Below are 21927 nucleotides of genomic sequence, written 5' to 3' on the forward strand. Positions count from 1 at the left end.
CAGGTCCCAGGTCGGGGGCCCAGGAGAACCCTGGTTCACCCTCCCGCGGCTCTTAGCATCACAATACCGAGTTACGTTCCCACTCCTTAACCCTGACTTTCCCCATGATATGCGAATATGAATGATGTCTCCTCCCTAACAACCTCCTGTGTCCCTCCCAGAGCCGGGCTGACGGAGCACTCGGGAACATGACATTTAAGATGCACTCAAGCTAGAAGAAAACTGAGGTAGTTAAACATTATTACAAACTGAGCTTTTGTTTCAAAGTCTGAGACAAAGGCACACCACCAGCAATCCAGTTTAACCATCACAGACCGAATTTGTTCAATCTTGTGTCCTTTTTTATATAATTTAATAATAAATTTATTATTAATTATTTATTGTATTATATTTTCAATCTTGTGTTTCAATCTCCTTTTTTTTTACATTAAACAATATATACATTTAGAATTTTTTTGGGTGATAATCCTTCCTTAGGGTTATTGTACTACTGCCATAAATCAATGTTATTGTTTATCGCCAATATTTTATTCAGCAAAATAATCAAAATGAATAAGCTAGTATTCAAGTGGAATGGAGTCCATTGATAAAAATCTACATTTTTAAATTGTATCTTTGGCTTTTTGACTTTATTATGAATTTGTGATGTTATGTACACTACCTAATGCACACGAAGGCCATGTGATCGTCAGGAACAGGGCCCTAAAGTTGGTCATAGTAATGTTAACTCAAATGAAATACAAAAATGAATGATGAAACTGACGGACTACTGCTACTGTCCAGTGATAATTAAGACACTAAGGCAGACTGGGACTGGGACTAAGTTGTGGGCCAAACTAAATATTTATTAAAAAATGTCAACAACATCTGCATGTTTTCTCTTCTTTTGAAATATGTAATATTAAACCTTTTCTTATTAAAATACATGTTTAATAATAGTTTTGCTTAAACACTGAATCCAGAACAAGCATTACATAAAATAATAACAACATTTTAAATAAATAATGTCTCTATAGTCTATCTGTAGCCGGCGGGCAGCTCTAATACATATTTTATATGATCTCATGGGCCAAAAATAATTATATCACGGGCCAAGTTTGGCCCCCACTCCTGAATTTGACATGTCTGCCCTACGGCATTCCCACAATCAGATCAGCAAGTATCAATACTGATACTTTTATATTTTGTACGTGTATTGCTATTGGCAGAATAAATCAGCAGTTACTATGGTGACACAAAGCGCACACACACACACATTAGCAAACAAGACAAAAAGGTGTTAAGATAAAAATACAAAATGCATTTAAACAACACATTTTTGGGAGTCTGTGATCAATACAAGCATTCATGGGCTTGTTAAGGTGAGAGTGACTAACTGAAAAACTTTTGCCTGTGACAACTGCTTGTGACAATAATTTTATGTGTGAAAGTCTTTTTAAAACTCACATATCATCTCACCTGTCGTAGTTCCAACCAAGTCAGCTCTTTGTTCTGTGTTACGATAAAGCCCAGATTAAGTCTAAATTGAGTAACACAGGCTTTTAACAAAGTAGTTCTTTCAGTTAGCTTCACACCTTGAGTGAATGTTGATTTTCATAACATATTTTTCCATGTATTCAATCAAGATGCAACTTTGGATTAGTGAAAAATTTATGGGACCAACTTTTACAGGCAGCTTATGCACATTACTGTCTCATTCTGATTTGGAGCATCACAAATCCCCTTATCTCAGTGCGAGAGCGATTATCTGAGCAGGGCGCCACATTATGCAACTCTGTAATAGACTTGCCATTCAAAGTTAATGGGATTATTTCTCTGTTTGCCGCTGTGACATCCATAAACAGGATTGTGATGAATGTATATGGAAGTACAATCTCATATTTGTGTTTTTGGTTACTCTTTAATCCAAGATTAGCTTTGCCGGGCCGTAAAAGGCATGCGCCACACCAAGAACCATAAATAAACCACCGCACAACCAAACCAAACTTTTCTATAGGCTTTAACATAACAACATGCAGAGTATTCTCATGGCTTGCAGTGGTAACAGAAGGCGATTGTTCTAACGGGGATTGAACCTGGTTAAGTTAAATGGAGGAGGAGACGGAGAGGCCAAGAGGGTGCAGTCCTACATGAGTTTCCTTTTTCTGAAAAGTCCAATAAAACTGTGAAAGGGCTGAAAGTGAATGGGGTCAAAATGCCCACTGAGGGGAGAGGAAATCTAATCAGCTTGGAGATGCAAATTTTATGGAAGAGAGAAGTTTTTATGACACTTTTTAAGAACACAAAACAGGCCTGTAGCCTCTTGGTTGGGGGTCCTGGAGATGAGATGAGTTCCCCCACCCAACTTCGCCACTTTGCTTTAGCAGCATTGAATCCAGGCTCTAATGGGACGGCACCTCCTTTACGCCTGCCCATAGCCGCATTGGGAAAACGAGGCAGTGTCTGTTTGTTGATCTGGGCGCCCGCAAGCACCGTTTATCACTGTCACATCACACACAAGGAGCTATATACAGAAGAGGGGGGTCGTGTGGTGTCCAATCTGTCCCACTATACACCCCCTAACCCCCTCTACCTCACCCCGGGCCCATACATCTCCATCTCTGCCCTGGCCCCACCGACGGTTATTGTTTCGCGGCTCACTCCAACTGCCAAGATTTGCGTCTGCGGGGCTAACTAGTGCTCCTAACTAGACAATGAGGAGCAGAGCAATGGTTAACCAGGCAGCGGCCCACTCGCTTCCCTGCATATGCTATTGTGGGCGCAGTGTTAATCTTTTAAAGTGGGGTCCGCGCACACACTCTCCTCCACCCCGCCCTGCCCACTGTTCCGCAAATGTACTGCCACATTGGAGTCACTAGAGTTGTGCTTTTGAAGGCTCTTTTGTTAAGGGCATTTAAAACAACACGGTCTGCCCACACAACCAAGGTCTTTGTGGAATAAAACATTGTGAATAATAGATGACCTCACACATTAAATCAAATTTTACAAGGAGGCAAGCAGAAATGTATATATAGTGGGAATGTAACGCTATCCAAATCTCTCAGTACGATATTATCACGATATGCATCTCCCGGTACAATATTTACTGCAATATTTTGGAGAGGCTGATATAATTGTAGATAGGACACGTTTCTGCTTTTAAAATACCTTGACAGGATTTTGGTTTGAATTATTTCCATCATAATCCCAAGAATTCAAGTAAAAAACATACTTCTTCATCATTTGTACTGAAATGAATTATGGGATATGTAGTTTCCGATGTTCATAATCTGTTGCTACTATAAAACCATGCATTTAACCAAAGGAACTCATGATATTATTGTGAGACTTCTGATGATACGATATCACAATATTTTTTTTTTATATTGTTACATCCCTAATATATAGTCATCAGATTTACACATGATTATATTTTTATGTTATTTTGTTTGTCTGTTTGTCAGTTCCTTTTTATTCAATAAACTGTTTTTAAAGTACTTAAATAACTTTATAAATAAGAAAATGTTATTGTGTTTTGCCTGGTAAAAAACCTAAATAAAGGTTAAATAAATAAATAATTGAAATACTAGTATATGCAGGAGCAAAAGTAGTTGAAGTATCTCATTGTGCTAGTAGGAATCGTAATTGTATCATAGTAGAAGTGCATGTAAAGTACTAAAAATAGGCTTGCATTATGTTAAATTACAAGTACAGACCAAATATATATCAAAATTTCCTTCCCTAATGACAGTTTGTGCTGTTCACTTAAAGTAGCGACAGGTGCATGGGCTGAGTTTCCCTGGAGTGGGCTATTTGTATTCTTTTATCCACACTAAAGCTCCATTTCCTATCCTCTCTAACCCACGCCGCCCAGAGAAGTGAGCCACTGGCCTGTCCCTTTGACCACCTCTCCCCATCACTATTTATGAGCCCTCGTAAAAATGTATTGATATTTAATGTGGGCCTCAGCAGGGCGGGCCAGTGGGGCAAAAACTTAGAGGCCCTGGTCCTCCCCGAGACAGGAAAAGTGGGACAAAGAATGAAATATCAATAACAAAGGTGCCATAAAGAAGCTACTACAGTGAGCCCTATGTCAGCGAGGGGGCACACATATGACAAACACACATGTTGTTCTAAACCCGGATGGAGGTGAGTACACTTTCACACTTGCACACATGCTGTCAAGACCTACTTAGTCAGAGCAGGAATAGAATTAGTCAATAAGAGTCAAGCACCAGGAATGTTTATTGGGGTATTTATTTAAAGGGCACATATAACAGTACGCTATTTTCTGATTTATGTTATAATGTTGTTTCCTCATCATCGACATAAGTGGAGTTGTGTTTTGTTTTATTCAAATGTTTAACACACTAGCCCTGCATATTTAGGCTGAGTTCTTCTCTCAAACGGAAAACACTCTTCCACCTTGTGATGTCATGTGGTAATTCAGGAAATGCTCCACTGTGTTTTTAAACTCCGTAAACCTTCACTAGATGATTTCAGCCCTGGAATTGCCAATTTCTGAAAAAGTATAAGGAGCTCTTAACTTGAAAACTATCGCTTCATGACATCACAAGGTGGAATGGAGCATTTTGAGCTTTGGAGATGCAGACAGACTAATAATAAAGGGTTACTCAAACATGTGTGAATGAAACAAAACACAACTCAAACAATGTTTTTGATGAGGTAACAACATTATAACATGACTTGTAGCCAATAAGTAAATTTTTCATAATATAGCATCTTTAAATAAATCCCCATAGTTGAATACCAAAGTATCAACTAGGGATACAACGATATCCAAATCTCTCGATATGATATTCTCACAATATCCATCTCACAGTACAATGTTTATTGTGATATTTTGTGGAGGCAAAAAATAATAATAATACAAAATTGTGAATATGCTGCTTTTCTCTTGTCAGACAAAAAATATATATATATATATTTTTTATAGTGCTTCATAACAGTTATTTCAGCATATAAATTGGACTGAAACAGAGCAAAGGATCATGGTCTATGTAGTTCTCACAATGTTTTTGCTCTTGCTGCACCAAAACAATGAATTTAAGCAAAAGACTTGAGATTCGATATATTGTGACAGCCTATGATATTATTGTGAGACTTATGACTGTACGATATCATGATATTTCGATTATTGTTACATCCCTAATATCAACTATCTTCCTTCAACTAATCAACAAAAAAATCCCCAAAATATATATAACATATACAGCGGTGAAATATGTACAACAGCAGGCCTGTCACAACAACAAATTTTGAAGCATGATATATTGCTACAGACAAACACTGCAATAAATGTTAATATTGAAACTACTTTATGCCAATTATTAAGATTAAAATAAAACAGGATAATCCCAATAAACCATTTTAAATAGACTGTGTCATAAAGGCCTGAGCAGCAACAAATAAATAACAGCATGAACCTATAATTAGTCATAGAAGTGAAGTAGTTATTCTACACTACAGCTCATATCTTCTGCATCAAAAATCACAAAAATCCCCCTATTATAGCAAAGACAATGTACACACAATAAATATATTGTTCCAACTTTCATATACTGAACAATAAGTTGACATAGTAATTACCGTGACAGGCCTACACAACAGTAACACACCTTCAATTAAAAAGAACTCTTACAACTAAAAGGACCTCTTATAATAATGTTTAAAGCATTGAATATTGCTCATTTGACAACCAAAATAGCGGCACAGTTTTCCGCATCACACATGGAAAAATAATGTCCCCTTTTGCTTGCCATCTAGTTGAGTATAATGCCTATTACAGACATTAATAATTTTGGAATACAATACTTCAAGACAATAATTCTTGCAGTAAGAAATTATATACAAAGAATTATTTATTCTCAACAAGTAAAACTGATAAGAGTTAGATGCATGTTAGAAAATGTTAATATGCAGAACTGCTAATCTTTGCACTTGACGTTTATGAATATCTGACCTTGTAACAGAGCCGTAAAGTCAAGTCAGTGTATTTACTTAACTTATTTACTTATTTATTTACCTAATACTACATTAGTGGATGCAATTGTAAACAGTAAAAAAAAAAAAAAAATCATATATTCTGTATATTCTATGTCTTATCTTGTTGGTATTTTTGACACTAAGATGACAAGTCTCCATTAAAATCAAAGATGTTAAATGTCCACGTTTCCCACTTAGCTTCTTAACCATATTCCCTATAATACAGGGTTCAAAGGTCACGGCCTGTTAGTCTTTTTAGATCCCTCAGATTGTGTGCAGGTCAGCCCTATGAGAGACACTCGCAGCTTACACTTATGTTCAGGACATGTGACGGTCATAATGTGATGGAGGACAGATCTCCTCATCAGTATTCACATCCACTTATAGTGAATTAAAGTTTAATGTAGAGCCTAATCACCAGCTGAGCCTTTGGGGCCTGGCAGAAACAGAGGCCAGTCCAAACAACAATAACAAACTATATTTCATTTTAGGGGAAAATGTCACCATGAAATAGACTGGTTAGGTTTGAGTTCGTAATGACCAGAAGGAAATGTTCTTTACATGACTCATATTGGCCGAAAACACATTTGTTTGACATTTGACAGAGACATATTTTGTTATTTTGTTTTAATTTTTGTAATTTAAAAAACCCTTGTAATTATTTCATGCTTTTGCGCTAAGCAACAGATTTGCCAATACTATTTGCTGTAAGTAGAGCTGCATGGTAGAATGCTGCAGTACAACAGACAGAATGCGGTGAAGTAGTTTTTCTATCCACTAATAAAACAAAAATGGCTGAAATAAATGCTCCATGGTGATTAGTGAGTGTTTTAACTGTAGCCCCACTTCAATTGAATGCTGTGTAGAACATCCCCATAAACACTATTGTGATTCAGAGAAGGCATGTGCCCATTGAGCTAAATTGCACTTATTCCTTCTGCTACATCAAACTGAAAAGCCAAGAGGACAATTGTATGTCACTAACAAGGTCTGCCACCGTTAAAAAGCCATACTGAAAAAACAGACATGCTGCGATTCAATGGGTCTGCAGAGCCTTACACAAGCCAGTCAGGAGTGGGCACACGAGCTATTGATCACATCGTCAATCAAAGGCCAATGAGGAGCGCCTGTGGCCACCAACACTTGGGCTATTGTGCCCTTTGACCCCGAGGTCAGAGGTAAGTATTTGTGGACTGAAAGGACAGAATCATGTACTTTCTCCATACAGTGGTGGCCCCTTCCAGAGAGACACATGGCAGGCCTATCCACAGATGGGACAGTGGAGGGAGAGGGGGGAATGTGTTGCCGTGGTGAAGGAGCACAAGCAGAGGTAACAGACTGAAACAATGGGCGCTGATGAAAAGGCCAGAGTCGTGCCTGGGCTTTGGGGAGGCAGATTATTAGGCGTGCAAGTCCTGTTCTCTCCAAACCAAGAGGACACTGGGGGGACACTGTGAAGGAGGAGGGGGTTTGAGACAGGACAGCAGAAGTCTCCAGAATGGACACAAAGACGCCTCCATGCACCAGAGGAGCCAACTGTTTAAAAGTGTGACTGGCACAATGAGCTGACACGCATGCCTCTGTGTGTGGGGTGTGGAGTGTGAAGGGTCTGTGCAGGGCTGCAGGCATCTCACTTAACACATTTTACATCATTTAAGGGCCCAAAGTGGTTATAATTAGATTTTAAATTATTATTTTAGAATGACAATCAATGCACTATGAAAGATAAGAACCAAAGCTGTGTTTAGAAGACTACTGATGCATGAGAAAAAAAAAAGATTTGGAAATTTTGAGGGATGACAATGAAAATGAAATGCATAAACAGTCATTTGCATAAAATGATGTCTTTCAGTATTTGTGTCAGGAGATATTATAATATTGCTAGTGATATATTGTTATTTATGGGGGTGATGTGGAATTTAAAATATTGTGATTTTCCTCTTAAGGAAAGACTGGCTAATTGAACTGCTAAAGTCTAGAGTGACTTAAATATGGAGGCACAGCAATACCAAATTAGTCAAAATATGAATACCTGCCATTTGTATCTACAATGTGTCTTAAATAATGTATAAAAAAGTGGAATAAGGGAGTATGACCTCACCCATAGCGTTTGGCTCCAGTCAAATGAAACTCACAATGCAAATTTGGAGCTAAGTTCCATATTAGGAATAGGAATTTACGAACAAAATAACAAAATAAAACACCAGGATCATGTAGAGCGACTTAATATGAGCATTTTAAGGCCCAAATACCAAAGCTCATGTTCACTTGCTATTTAGAACCATGTCAGTTTGTATAAAGGCTATGTCTATATGTAGTGTTCAGATTTCCAACATCATCCAACATCAACATCTGAACACCAGTGACTATATATCACAAATATTTAGACAGATTAGCAGCAGCACTTTCGTTTTGCATTTGTGTCTCGTCAATACTGAACTATATGCCACAGAATGGACTCATCTGGTCTCATCTGTTCTGTAATCATTATTTCTGACAGTATTCACTCTGTGCCCATAACCACGCTGCCATAACCTTCAGGCTGACATCTGGAGCTGGGACACTGGCCTCCTGACCACGGGCTGCTGGGCGACCGGTCCTGCTTTGTCCCCCATACCCCCATACCTCCAGGGCTAATCATGGGGTAATTTATGAACTTCTAACAGCATGGAGCAGGCTAGTGTATGGGACAGCCTGCTGACCAAAATGCATTCACTTCTACTGGGACAGGCCTAGACTTCCATTATTCAGGGCACAATCAGCATCCCTGCATGGACGCCTAGAGGTGAAGGGGAAAGTTATTGGACTCTTTAGTGGCTCATAAACGTCCAAGGGGATTTTCATAGCGCTTTTGTGTCTTTTAGTGTTGGTGGATATAATGCAATTGTTTGGGGGGGCTGTGTAAATGTATAAATCACTTAGTACTTAGGCCCAGCGCTGAGAAGGGACAATGGACAGCACTCCTCGGACTCAGGAACACTTGTCGTTTTGTCCAAACACTTTTATACTGCCCCTGTACAACACACACTTTCCAAAAAGAACTTTGCATTCATGGTGATAGCAAGAGTACAAGCTAACAGCAGGATTTCCACCATTATACAGGAGAATGAAGCCAATTGCTTCCCTATCCAAGCATGTTTACAAGAAAGTGCTAAATGCAATCGAGCTCATCATCTTGGCAGATAATGCTTCTGTTTACTATGCACATGTCTTTGGAAGATGATGGGCATGGTCCAAAGCGCTCCTGCTCTTGAATTCATAAATGTATCACAAAGCTACTGGAGTAAGAAAAAGCTAGCCAGTGTTGTTTTCACACACAGCAAACCAGCCAGTAAAATTATCTTCTATTACTACACAACATGGATGAATAACTTGGAAAAAAAAAATCGAATAACAATTTTTCTGACAAGCTTTGAAATTGATAAACAGATTTGCAATTTATGTTTTACTAATAAGATTCTGTTAAAAGAAGAAAAAGACTCAATATGAAGTGACAACCAAGATTAATGTTTCAACATGTTTGTACAGATGTAAGAGTTAGCAATGTTCATGAAGAATTTTTATTTATTTATTTATGTAGGAAAATTATGGAGGAAATTATGGTATTTCAAAAATGACAGCCTTTGCAATTTGCTAACTGTGTCCATTTAAGTTGTGATTTCTTTTTGAATACAATTAATCTTGCAGCTCTACTACTCTACTACTATCACTACTAGCTGATTCCTATAACTATTATTCCAAATGTAAACAATAAAAATATTAAATATTTCACTTTAACACAGGGGTGTCAAACATACGGCCCGGGGGCCAGATCCGGCCCTCAAAGACCTTTAATCTGGCCCTCGACTGATTTTCTACTAAAATATTTAAATTATATTTTCTATTAAAATCTTGTTAATTTTCTGTGGTGTTTATCACAGCAGCTTCTCCAGTGTCTCTGTACATGGCCCCTCCCATCAGAGCAGCACAAATGAAGACTTGTCTCTTTCCAAACGCTCTTAAAGGACGATCGTTTTGACTGTTGACCGTGACACCCTCATCAGCAAAATGTCCAAAATGAGAAAAGTGGAGCCGAGTGCAGGATTTTCCAACAAAAATTGACTTATTCCTATTTACATACAAGTTCATGTTAAAACATTGTGCTGAAATTTTATTTTTCTTAAAGTTTCAGGTTGTTCATAATATTATAATATTTTGTAAAAGAAAGAGTTCATCAATTAAAAAAGATTTCTGTAATAGATTTGTGTTTCTCTGCACAAATATTTGAACTTTGTTCATTGTTGTTCGGGTTTATATGACATGAGTTTTCTGATCCGGCCCCTTTGGGATCAAAGTAGGTTAGATACGGCCCTCGGACCAAAATGAGTTTGACACCTCTGCTTTAACATCTTAAAAAGTTAATTCTTCCGTTTCTCTCAATATTGTAATGAAATGTTGCATTTGTAATAGTTAGCCATATCCTCACATATAAGAGCACTGTCACTGAAGAAATGAAGATATTTATGTCAAACTCATGAATTTTTGAAACCACTTGTCTGTAAACTCTTATTTTTATCTTGATACATTGAGCTATTGTATTCCACAGTGCACTGAGGGCCCTCTATTGTAGCCACTTTTATATCCAGATGCTCAGACTAAAGCTGGCTGTGTGCACAAGATCTCAACCCAGTTCAACAAAAGCCCAGAGAGTCTCTAAGAAGCCGCCCTCGGTTTGTCCTTCGGCTTACCGTTTTTATTGAGCCATGATGGCCCCTAATCTCGACTGATCCTCTATCTCTACAAGCATATGCCTATGTCAAAGCCCTCATTTTCTGGTCACCTGCACACTTTGACTAGAGAGCACCCCTTATGGCCAGTCCAAATCCTCCAAAAGTCTGCCACTCCTGCTGTCTCAATGCGATGAAGGGTGCTGAAAGGTGACAAGAAAGAAGAAAGTCAAACATGATAATGCAGAGTTAAAAATTGTGGGATTATGTTGCAACATGGAGGGTGGCTACACTTTCATTGTAAAAATTCAAAGCTTGGTGGATCCTTGTGTCTCTCTGTGTGGCCTGTGCTCTAGGTAAACACATGAATGAGAATAAGACAGAGCAGAAGAATGGGGTTAGCTGGCTCATGCATAGAGAAGTGAACTGCAGAGAGCACTGATTACAGCCATCTGATGCAGATAGGGACCCTGTGCTCAAACATACAGGCTCAATATTGATCAAACTACTTCTGCTTGAATGTTCTTCTCTCCATTTATCTATCACCTTCATCTGCCTTACAACAACCGTGCATATTATGGGTCACCTAATACCAAATGTTATATTGAAAGATTAATTTAATTTCAAAACCCTGGTATGGAGCCAACCAATAAAAACATCTAAGGCAGGATTGAAACTTGGAACGCTGCTTCTAACATGGTTAATTATGACTTGACCCAATTAGAGCGACAGTCCAGCCGCCATCTTGGCTCTGAGCCACTGATGGGAAAATCCATATGTTCCAGATAACAGGCCATGTTGGTTCCTGAGATTCTCCAATTATCAAAGGTCTGTATGGTGGTTGAGCCAGAGCACCCTGCAGAGACCCTCATGGAGGGGCAGTGGGTGTCCTCTGGGGTTTATGGTTCACACTTTTAACTTCAGCTTCTCTCATTATGTTCAAAGTGTACATGAGAGAAAGCTCATATCAAATAGTGTGTAGAAGAACCATGCAAGATGTGAAGTGATAACCATATATGCAAATGAATAAAATATGAATTAGCAGATAGTATTCATGTGTCTATATAACAATTAATTGGTCATAAACGTAAATTACATTTCCCTAAAGTTAAATGTTGGCAACTCAACTGTTGGGGACTGATACAATTTTCATTTTTAGTTTTTTACATGCCAGTGACTTGACAATCTTCTGAACAGATTTAAAGAACAACAATAAAAGATGCCCATAACTTGAGAAGAGTCTAATGCTCTCTGGTGAATATATTACCAAGGTCTCCCACTGTGCATGCAGACAACTTTTCTAAACAAAACTAACTCCAAACATACAACGCGTACCATTATTGTATTTCAAACTAGAAATGTTCATGTAAAATTGGAAATATGAACTGTGTACTCCAAATAACTCACCAGTGCAGACTTGCTGGAGTCTTGGCACAAGACACAGGAAATTCTTGAGCTGAATCGAGAAAGGAAAGGCATGAAAATAGAGGAAACATTTTCTGATCCCACCACACAATTACATTAATACAAGAACTATAATACATCAGACAAGTATAACAGTAAACTATTCATACTGTATTTTGCAGTTCAATCGCTCAAACTGTACCACTTAATAGAAGACAATGCAGTGTGCACTAGTATGTGTTTAACTGCCTCCTCCCATCTCTGTGGTGATAGTGGTGTGATTTCGCAGATTGTTTGGAGCCCAGTCAGATGGATCTCAGAGCTATTGTCTGGGACTATCAGCTGAATTGGACCTAGTCTGCCATTAACACTGCTCTTTACTGGTTCACTTGCCTCATAGAGAGTTTAATACAGCTCTTCCATATGTAAATCAGACCTTGAAGGCATCACAGCGCTGCTATTATGATCATGGGACAATAAAATGGAAGCAAAGTCACTCTTACTTTCAAGCTATATGTAGAATTAAGAGATAACTTTATTATGACTATAAAATATTGTGAAAATAAAACCTGTATTTGTTTATACAAGTTATTTTCAGAAATTTGAATATGCATAGACATAAATACAGCAGAATACTTTTACTTTGAAGAAAACAGTATCACATTTTAAATTTTTGTTTTTATAATATTAATATTAAAACTGATTTACAAATACAGCATTTTCCATTCAGGTCAAATGTTATGCTAGCACTGCCATTACCACAGTCTTGTTAATTTGTGGTTCTTAACGGGACTTGTGAACATGGTGTGTTTGGGTTAATGTTTAGGGGCTTCATGTGGGTGTTAATGTGGGAAGGTGAGCTTGAGGCTGTAGGGAGGAGGGGTGTGAAGGGTGAAAGTGTATCCCCTTTGCAATTGGCCCTCACTCTAAGTGTCTCATTATGCGACGTATTGTTCCTTTGTTGGGTCCGCTGTATAAATACACCCCAAAGGCCCACAGGCTGACAGAAAGGCTCACTCACTCAAGAAGTCAACAGAGAAGGACCTGCAGGCTTCACTCAAGTCTGACTCTTATTTTTTTTACTTTTTGCTGAACACATCTCATTTTGTGTTGAAAATGGATTCTGATGCTGGCTCCAGTTGCAGTCGCTCATCATCCCCTGACATTGTGGTGGATGATTCTGCTGGGAGCTTCTTTTCCAACAAGATGTTCCACCCATATCTTCAGGACCACCGAGAGGCCGGTAAGAGCAGAACGGAGCATCTCAGCACAGGGGGGAAGATGAAGGGAAGGTCAGAGCTTAGTAAGGAGGAGATGCAGGACTTGAGATTAAAGGTAAACAGCCGAGAGAGGAAGAGGATGCATGATCTGAATCAGGCGATGGATGGACTAAGAGAGGTCATGCCCTACGCCCAAGGCCCGTCAGTGCGTAAGCTCTCCAAGATCTCCACTCTGCTACTGGCCCGGAACTACATCCTCATGCTGTCCAGCTCATTGGAGGAAATGAAGAAGTTAGTGGGAGATGTCTATGGAGGCAGTGCAGCTGTACAGGCTCGTGCCCCGGCCCACCCAGCCATGGCCTCCACAGCTCCTGCGGCCCACCTCCCCCTGCACCCTCTGGCCCAGTCACTACACTCTCTGGTGGGCAGCACACCCTCACCTCTCCAGCACCACTCTTCCCCAGCACCCACAACAGCAGCACCGGCTCCACACTCGCCTCCACACTCCAGCAGCTTCCTGGGCTTCCACCCGTCAGTCCAGAGCCTCCTGAAGGATCCTCTCCACGTGAACCATCACTCCTTCAGGCACTTCCCAGGCATGCCTTGCCCATGCTCACTGTGCCAGCCACTGCCCACCACCACCTCCACGTTACACAGCCTGGCATTAAACAAATGAATTTTACTTGCTTCATATTGCAGAGAACTGTCGGATGAACTGAAAACTCCATGGCTGGTGCCAGAGATTGTACATAGTGTATATTAATTGAATGTTGCAAACTTGTATAAATTTTTGTAAGTTGTTTCACTGTCTGTACACAGACTATGTAAAAGGACTTTATTTGCATTACAAAGACATTTCTTGTCAGTGACACAGCCAAAAATGAAACTGGTTTGTTCATTTGTGAAAATGTATATTTTCTTAAATTAAAGTTATAATTTTTTTCACATCATGTTTGAAATGTAACATCATTATAGTTATTTTTGTCCTTATTAGAGGACCTTCACAATGGACAATGTTATAAGATTCAGTTCAGCTGCAGTTTGAGACCAGCTCAGGCACAAGGGACATAGAAAGCCGATAAAATAGACATTTTATACAGGGTGTCAGCATTTTCTTAGGAGCTCTGAACAGTAGGACAGAACCCTGACAATGTGCCAGGCAGGAGCAGAATGTGAGTTTGGGACCAGGGGACCATCCATCTTCACCTCTACGGGGGGCACCAGATGAAAAGACGACATGGCGCCAGGACGGCGCGTCACTTTTGTCTGACGTAGGCGAGGGACATAGCCCTGTCCGCAGCTTCAGGCCAACCATTTGTCACTGTCTCATCAGAGTTTTCATTAGTGAGGGCAAATATACAGCATCAAAGAAAAGTTTTAAAGTCATAGCAGATTAGGATTGGGTCCTGTTAAGAAATACCTTTCTGCAATGGGAAAAAGGTTATAACTAATAAAAAGCATCGTATATGAATATTTGTGATATGAGTAAATTGTTGAAATTTACTTTACATAATTTACATAAAAACAGTTGGTTCAATATAATGATTACAGCTGTTTAGGTAACAGGAAGAGGTTTGTCATAACACAGGTTTCGCACAAACTGTTAATGTTACAGCTCTATAAGGTCTCTTCACTGAGAGATACAAACTTTTGGAATATATAAATCCAAAAAGTGGATGGTAGGGATATAATTTAGTGATAAACCAACAATGACTGGCCTTCACTTAGCAACAAATCAGGCGTGTAAAATACATGCTTTTCCTCCCACAGCTGACAGATGAGCTGCAGAGCAGGCAGAAATGAAGAGTCATTTTCACCCACGTCCCTCTCTGCTCCTCGGCCCCTTCTGAGAGCTCTGAATGGGACACAACAATGGCCATGCGTGGGACACAAAGGCTGAGGGAGCCAAGAACCGTGCTTGGGACACAGACCCCCTCCATTCAATCTACATTTCATCATGGTAACAAGCGCTGTCGGGCCAAAAGCCCTGACACCCTTGCTCGCCACAAAAGCGGTTAGCTCTAATATATGAGGCTATTGACAGTGTAAAGAGCCCCTGTCAGTAGAGGGGATTGTCAGCTGTGGGACGTCCCAGCGGGGGGAGGCAGCTGCCAGCCAAACGGAGCAGCAGAGCTTCTGTGGCGTCACCTGGTCTCTGGTCCCCTGACACTGAGACCCTGCTCCACCCCCTTCATGTGGGCACAGGTGGGAATGGGAAGCAGAACACATTGTGCAGATTAGAGAGGGCCAGCCTTCCTTTGCTCCACATAGATAATTAGAGACATTGACTTGTGCAAAGCTGGTGTTTCCTGATCAGCAGCAGATGGTGTTAACCCACGGTGTGGCATTAGCGGTCTGTTATGTGAATATGTCTCTAATGTGTGTGGCATGTCAAGGATATGCTCCTTAAATCATGCAATATGGGCATGTCCTCTGTGTGCTGTTAGTCAGCCCCTGCTTCTACTCAGCTACTCTTGCACATGCTGAAGTGAAGTGAGTGATCCGAAATGTGGATCTGGGGCTTAGACCATTTTATGACAATTAACTATTCAATAATTCAATAATATTTGGAACAATACAAAGCACGCCATTTTCACAGTGAAATTCCCACGGCCAAATAACACTAGCCTATTATCCATTTCTTTCAGTGTCATATCAAACGTTTTATTTTTAATGCCTTGCGTAAAATGATGACACTTATACACAATGACGCCTTTGCTGTGTGGACAGATGGAGAAGTTAACTGCTTGAGATGACAATCAATGGCTGGGTACTGGTCCAACTTGGCTCAAAACAACATGCATTGAAAGAGTTAATTGGGTGTCTGAAAGACCCAATTAAGTGGATTGAAAATGAGGTTGGGCGCAGGGGGAAGCATATTGCTGGACACAAGTGCATATTGTGCAGCATTTGAATAAAGAGGTTCTTCAATTAAGAGTACACACTTTGAGAGGCTAGATGCCTGTTTTCTTTTCTATGTCAACTGACTAAAGCGCCGACTAAATTTAACAGCATAGACACATTACTGATGAGAAGGCAGCTGCTGGGGTCACTGTACCTGTCTGGATAACAGGAGTCTATGGTCTGCACAGGCAGATGGTCACATGCTCAACCCCACAGATGCACTACAAAGGAAAGTTCAATTTTTTTTAAGCAAATATACAGCCAACATTACTAGTATATGTGAAGTACGCCGGGTAAGGCTGAATATAAAGCTACTCAAATGTAGTTATTTAAATTGTCCTCACTGAATTCCAATTTATACACAGCGTAACTAATGTAAACCACATATTCCCTTACCACTTTATACGCTGCTTCTAGTAGATGTAGGCCATGGATGTGCAATTTGTTCACTAAATTATTTTCGTTCAAATACTCGTTTATGCGTAACTGGTTTGGTCCTCCATGGCCACCGTAGCCCAAAGGTAAAAATAAGATACGCAAATATGTGCATCGGATTTTATATTTCCTAAATAGTAAAATACCTAACAAATATCTTTAAGCTAAAATAAATTTGGATTCAGTATTTCTTTTTATGATTTCTTAGGTCTAGGTTAGAGTTCAGTAAATACTGATGATGTCATCATCTGAAGATGGCTGACGGGTGAGTGTGAACTCGCAAAAACACAACAAGTTTACGCTTTTTATAAAACCAGATATGTTAAATTTGTTTGAGAGATGGGTTTGTTGTCCATTTGTTCATCTGTTGAATTATACGGAGTTTATTTTTGTTTAAGGTTATTAACCTCCGGATTCACTACGGGAAGTGCGTCTGTTTACAAAAACACAGCGAGGCTAAAGTTAGCATAGCACCGTTTAGCTTTGATTTAGTGGCACCAAATCTCAAATATGCCGAAAGAACTATGCTACTTTTATGTACTGCGTGTATTATTTGTCTTTATAGCGTGTACAGCCAGCTGTCACCGCATTTAAGCATATATTTCCCATCATATGGATGTGTCTGACTAGCTATGATATTCAGTGTGACGTTTAGCTTTCATTCGAGGGTAGTGGATCTTTTGCTGATCTGATTGTTCTGATTAATTAAGACTGTTATCCATCTTCATCTCTGTTTATTTAACAGTGAAAGCTGGTGGGGAGGCTGGTTTCAGCAGAGCTTCCAGGCTGTCAAAGAAAAGGTAGCGTAGAAAATGTAAAACGTTCAGAATGTTCGCTGTAATCTGTGCGTCTTAACACATATTTCGTTTCTGCTTTTGTGTTCATTGTAGTCCTCCGAGGCATTAGAGTTTATTAAGCGAGACTTGACAGAGTTCAGTACTGTGGTGCAGCATGACACGGCTTGTTCCATTGTGGCTACAGCCACAGCTGTTAAAAACAAACTTGCAGTAAGTATTTAAAACTTTTACAACTACAACTATATTTGGGTAGTGTTTTGATGACATTGAAATAAAATGTGGTTGATTATATTGTTCTAGGTGGAAGGGTCATCTGAAACCACAGAGAAAGTGAAGAAAAGCCTTTCAAGTTTTCTTGGCGTGATAACTGACACGCTTGCACCGCCCCCTGACAAAACCATTGATTGTGATGTAATCACTTTAGTAGCTACACCAGCAGGAACTACAGAGGTGTATGACAGTTCAAAGGTAGGTGTAACTTATGCATTTCAGTGTCCAGGAAATTAAATTATACCAGCAACAATTAGCATTTAATAAATTAGAAAAGTATATAAGATAAAGTCAAATTTTATTTGTCCCACAATGGAGAAATTTCAGTGTTGCAACATAAAGGTCAGGAAAATGGAAATCAAGACTTAGATAAGTTAAAATATAAAGATTTATACTAAACAAAATCTAACAACACTGTCAGCAGAGTAAAGCTATAAGGCTACAAAACGTGCTGCAGTATGTGGTTATGTACAATGTTGCATATGGACAAGAATAAATAGCAATTAAATTACTTCAGTATATTATTTGCTCTATAACTGAAAATGTAAGAATGTTTGTTTTTTTTTTTACTTTAGAGAATAGCAGAATTTTTTTTATAATAGAGTATTTTATGCAATTAACATATTAACAAGACACTAACAAGACATTGTTCTACCCATAGGCCCGTCTCTACAGTCTGCAGGCTGACCCTGCTACATACTGCAATGAACCTGACGGTAAGATGGTGTGGTGAGAGATGGTTAGCTTAAGTTCCAGCACAGGATGCAAATGTTTTTTATTCCAGTTTTGCAATTGTCATTTAATGTCACATTACTAGATAGTTATTTTTACAGTCATTATTGTAATTTACTACTGAGCATTATTGTTTATTCAGGTCCCCCGGAGCAGTTTGACAGTTGGATGTGCAGTTTTAGTTTGGAGAAGAAAGGAGAAATCTCTGAACTTTTGGTCAACAGTCCATCTATACGAGCGCTTTACACTAAAATGGTATTGTATTTACATCTATTTTGCCATTTCACAAGATTGTTTCTTTGTGGTAAATGTTTTTTTTTTTTTTAAACCTTATTCTTGTACACTGTGCAGGTGCCTGCTGCTGTTTCTCACTCAGAGTTTTGGCAGAGGTATTTCTATAAAGTCTTCCAGTTGGACCAGGTAAGTCTCAAGGGCCTTCTTGTAGAACACTCTTCACTTTAATGTCTTGACCGCCATCTGCTGGCTGTTTTCAATTTTTACATTGATAGTACTTGGCGATAAAAATGCGAGTTATTGCTTAGAGAGAAAAGGACAAATGAGACAAGAAAAAACATTTGATGTGATTTTCATTATAATAATAATAAAATAATAATAATAAAAATAATAATAAATATTGTAATTGTTTCTGGAAGGAGGAGGCACGAAGAGTGGCTTTGAAACAGAGAGCGGAACAAAGTACACATACAGAGACTCTGGGATGGGAGGAAGAGGAAGAGGGTAAACTGGCATACAGATTTTTGCTACCTATTTTTGTATATCATGACTATTTAACCATAGTAATTTATTTTTGTTACAGATGATTTCCTCTGCGCTACCCCATCTTCTTATCAACCAGCCCTAACACCAACAATGGACCAGAGTTCATCCACACTGACAGAATCGTCCCTCCTAACTCCTGTCCAATCTCCAAGTGAAGAACGCCTCTCCCTGAGCAGTGACAGCGTCAGCCTACCAACGCAGATAGATGTACAGCCAGAGCTATTTGTCAGTGAGCTGGACAAGAAAATGACTGAGGTCTCTTTGGACGAAATTACAAACACAGATGACCAGCCAAGTCCAGAAAGCGCGGTAACTCAACCAGAGGCTAATACTGAAGCAGTGACAGGACCTCCAGTGAAAACAGAGGTAACAAAAGAAGATGGACCCCAGGACCTAAGAGTGTTTGAGCTGAATTCTGACAGTGGAAAATCTACACCTTCTAATAATGGCAAAAAAGGTACATTTGTTTAAATAAAACATTGTTGGATAACGTGAAATTGGATTGTTTGAAGTTTGGTTTTGGCTCCTTTTGTTTAGGGTCAAGCACTGACGTGAGTGAAGACTGGGAAAAAGACTTTGATCTAGACATGACAGAGGAGGAGGTTCAGATGGCTCTTTCTAAAATTGAAGCATCAGGAGAGGTATTTTTTATTTATTTAAATGTATTTTATTTAATTATTATCAAAAGTAAAACATTTGTTGAAAACCAAATAATGCTTTTGTTGTTTTCAGCAACTGGATGAAGACTGGGAAAACTGGGATTGATCATCATGACTTCCTATCAAAGCTTGTTCTCTGGAGAGACGATCCATGCTTAATGTGTTCCTTGTCTCTTAAAGTCACCTGTCATGGCTGTTGGCATCTTTGGAGGGCTTGTACCTCACTGGTTACCCAACTGAAAACTGAGACCAGGGTAAAGAGAATTTTATGGCGGTGTCAGAAGTTAGTTTAGACTGTAAAATGTTTTCATGGCTAAACGTCAGCCTAACATCATATGGCAGTTATCTAGACAGTGCTTAAGGTCATAATGGCTTCTGTGTAAGGTGCCGACAGTGCCAGACGTTTCCCTGCAACAGAAAAGAAGCAGTTTCTCTTCACTTTCTGTAATTGGAAGTACAATTTTTTTGTGTATTTTCAATTGGGCTACAACTTAACTGCAGGCTATAAACAGCCATAATAACTAATGCTGCTAGTCATTCAGAGACAAAACAAAACACAAATGATTTTTGGATGACAAATAAATCCTACCCTATTCTCTGATTTAGTTTCCTCATAAATTTGAATTTAGACTCAACACAAGGTACCGTTCCTTGAAAAAATACATGTAGATGTTCACTTTATTTTCATTTGGTTTCTACTTGAATGTGTGAATATGTGGGAAGAGGGACAAAATGTAATGATTTGATCATTTGAGATAATTTGAGGTGTGAGGTTGGAATCCACTTCATATACATTAACTTTTCTGTTTAATCAAAAAAGGAGAACTTGACCTAGTTGTAAGGTTTAGTCTTATAATTGCTCAGCCTATGTTTGGAACTACAGTCATAGTTCAATGGGCAGCGTGCCATGCAGACCAAGAAGCAATGCTTCACGCTTTTGTGTTTTTCTTTTTCACAATGTGTAATGTGGTCTAACAAAACACAATAGAGATGTAATATTTATACAAATGAACACTTCATGTGTTAAGTGCTTTGGATTGCATTTATGTGCAATATCATTATGCAAATCTATGTTCCTGTTCTTTGTCTCTTTCAGCATCTTTCTCTGCAATGTTTAGCATGTTTATAATTCACATCTGTAATTTCTTAAGGTTCACACTTTAAACATGACCATTTTCAAAGCTTCTCAATTCTAATGTATGTATTCTTATATTTTTAAATTTATCATTGTCATTAAAGGACACATGGCAAAATCATTTGTATCTTTATTGACAACAGCCTTTGTTTCAAATATGTATATTAGAGCAGTGGTAGAGGTGTAGGGCTACAAAAAAGGTTAGTGATGTGAGCAGTGAGGATATGCTAAGTGCAGTCCAACTCCGATCCTCCGAGTTTGATCTAATCCTACATTTGAAGCTGCACGCACTAAACGAGCTCATAACTATAAAGCAGAACACATTTTGGTGTAAAGAAACTGATAGATCTTTTTGAGAGCACTCAGCGGTCTCTGATGACAAGTGGTGTTTATGGTTTTTAAATTGCTCAGTCGTCATCCACCAGATGTCAGTGTTGCTTTATTTATCCAAGTGAGTGAAACTGCCACTCCTTTTCTCCGAGCCGCAGCATCCGTCTATGTCTCGCACTGGCTTCATGTTCGGCGGACAAACCTTTGTTCCCCATCATTATCCACAAAATATCAAATTTATTTAACCATTTATTAAAAGCCCACACGAAAATGAACATTGTAGCGTGTGAATGAGGTAAGATAACTAGTAAGAGCTGAAATATATATATGTTTTGTGTATGGACTGTGGCATTAGCTCTGGTAATGTAGGTCATGGTGGACACCTGTACAGAGCACTGTCTGCCTCCGCCGCATGGACAACACAAACAGTGACAATTATTTGTGGTTTTTATTAAACTTCTTCGATAATAATAAGTTAGAACCACACCACAATGCAAGTGCTTTATCAATATATCTACAGGCTGTTGAATATTTTATTAAACAGCTGCGATAGAAAGCAAATTAAGCTGG

At 39.0% G+C, this 21927-nt stretch overlaps 2 protein-coding genes across 2 annotated transcripts; both read left to right on the plus strand.

Annotated features, from left to right (window-relative positions):
• The first annotated feature begins 13211 nt into the window (after positions 1 to 13211).
• olig4 (oligodendrocyte transcription factor 4) lies at positions 13212 to 13991 on the plus strand. The gene has a single exon (XM_020919854.2). The coding sequence runs from the start codon at positions 13212 to 13214 to the stop codon at positions 13989 to 13991; it is 780 nt and encodes a 259-aa protein (XP_020775513.2).
• Positions 13992 to 16778: 2787 nt separating this feature from the next.
• On the plus strand, positions 16779 to 21145 carry bsdc1 (BSD domain containing 1). Its single transcript, XM_020919483.2, has 11 exons — positions 16779 to 16919; positions 17400 to 17454; positions 17545 to 17661; positions 17752 to 17919; positions 18383 to 18437; positions 18596 to 18708; positions 18805 to 18873; positions 19107 to 19191; positions 19271 to 19690; positions 19771 to 19874; positions 19966 to 21145. Exons 1-11 carry the CDS (start codon positions 16909 to 16911, stop codon positions 19996 to 19998), a joined length of 1230 nt encoding a protein of 409 aa, XP_020775142.2. The 5' UTR covers positions 16779 to 16908; the 3' UTR covers positions 19999 to 21145.
• The last annotated feature ends 782 nt before the right edge of the window (positions 21146 to 21927 follow it).

The sequence above is a fragment of the Boleophthalmus pectinirostris genome, unplaced genomic scaffold (genome assembly GCF_026225935.1).
Source record: "Boleophthalmus pectinirostris isolate CB_2022bp ecotype Guang Dong unplaced genomic scaffold, ASM2622593v1 HiC_scaffold_10, whole genome shotgun sequence".
NCBI lineage: Eukaryota > Metazoa > Chordata > Actinopteri > Gobiiformes > Gobiidae > Boleophthalmus > Boleophthalmus pectinirostris.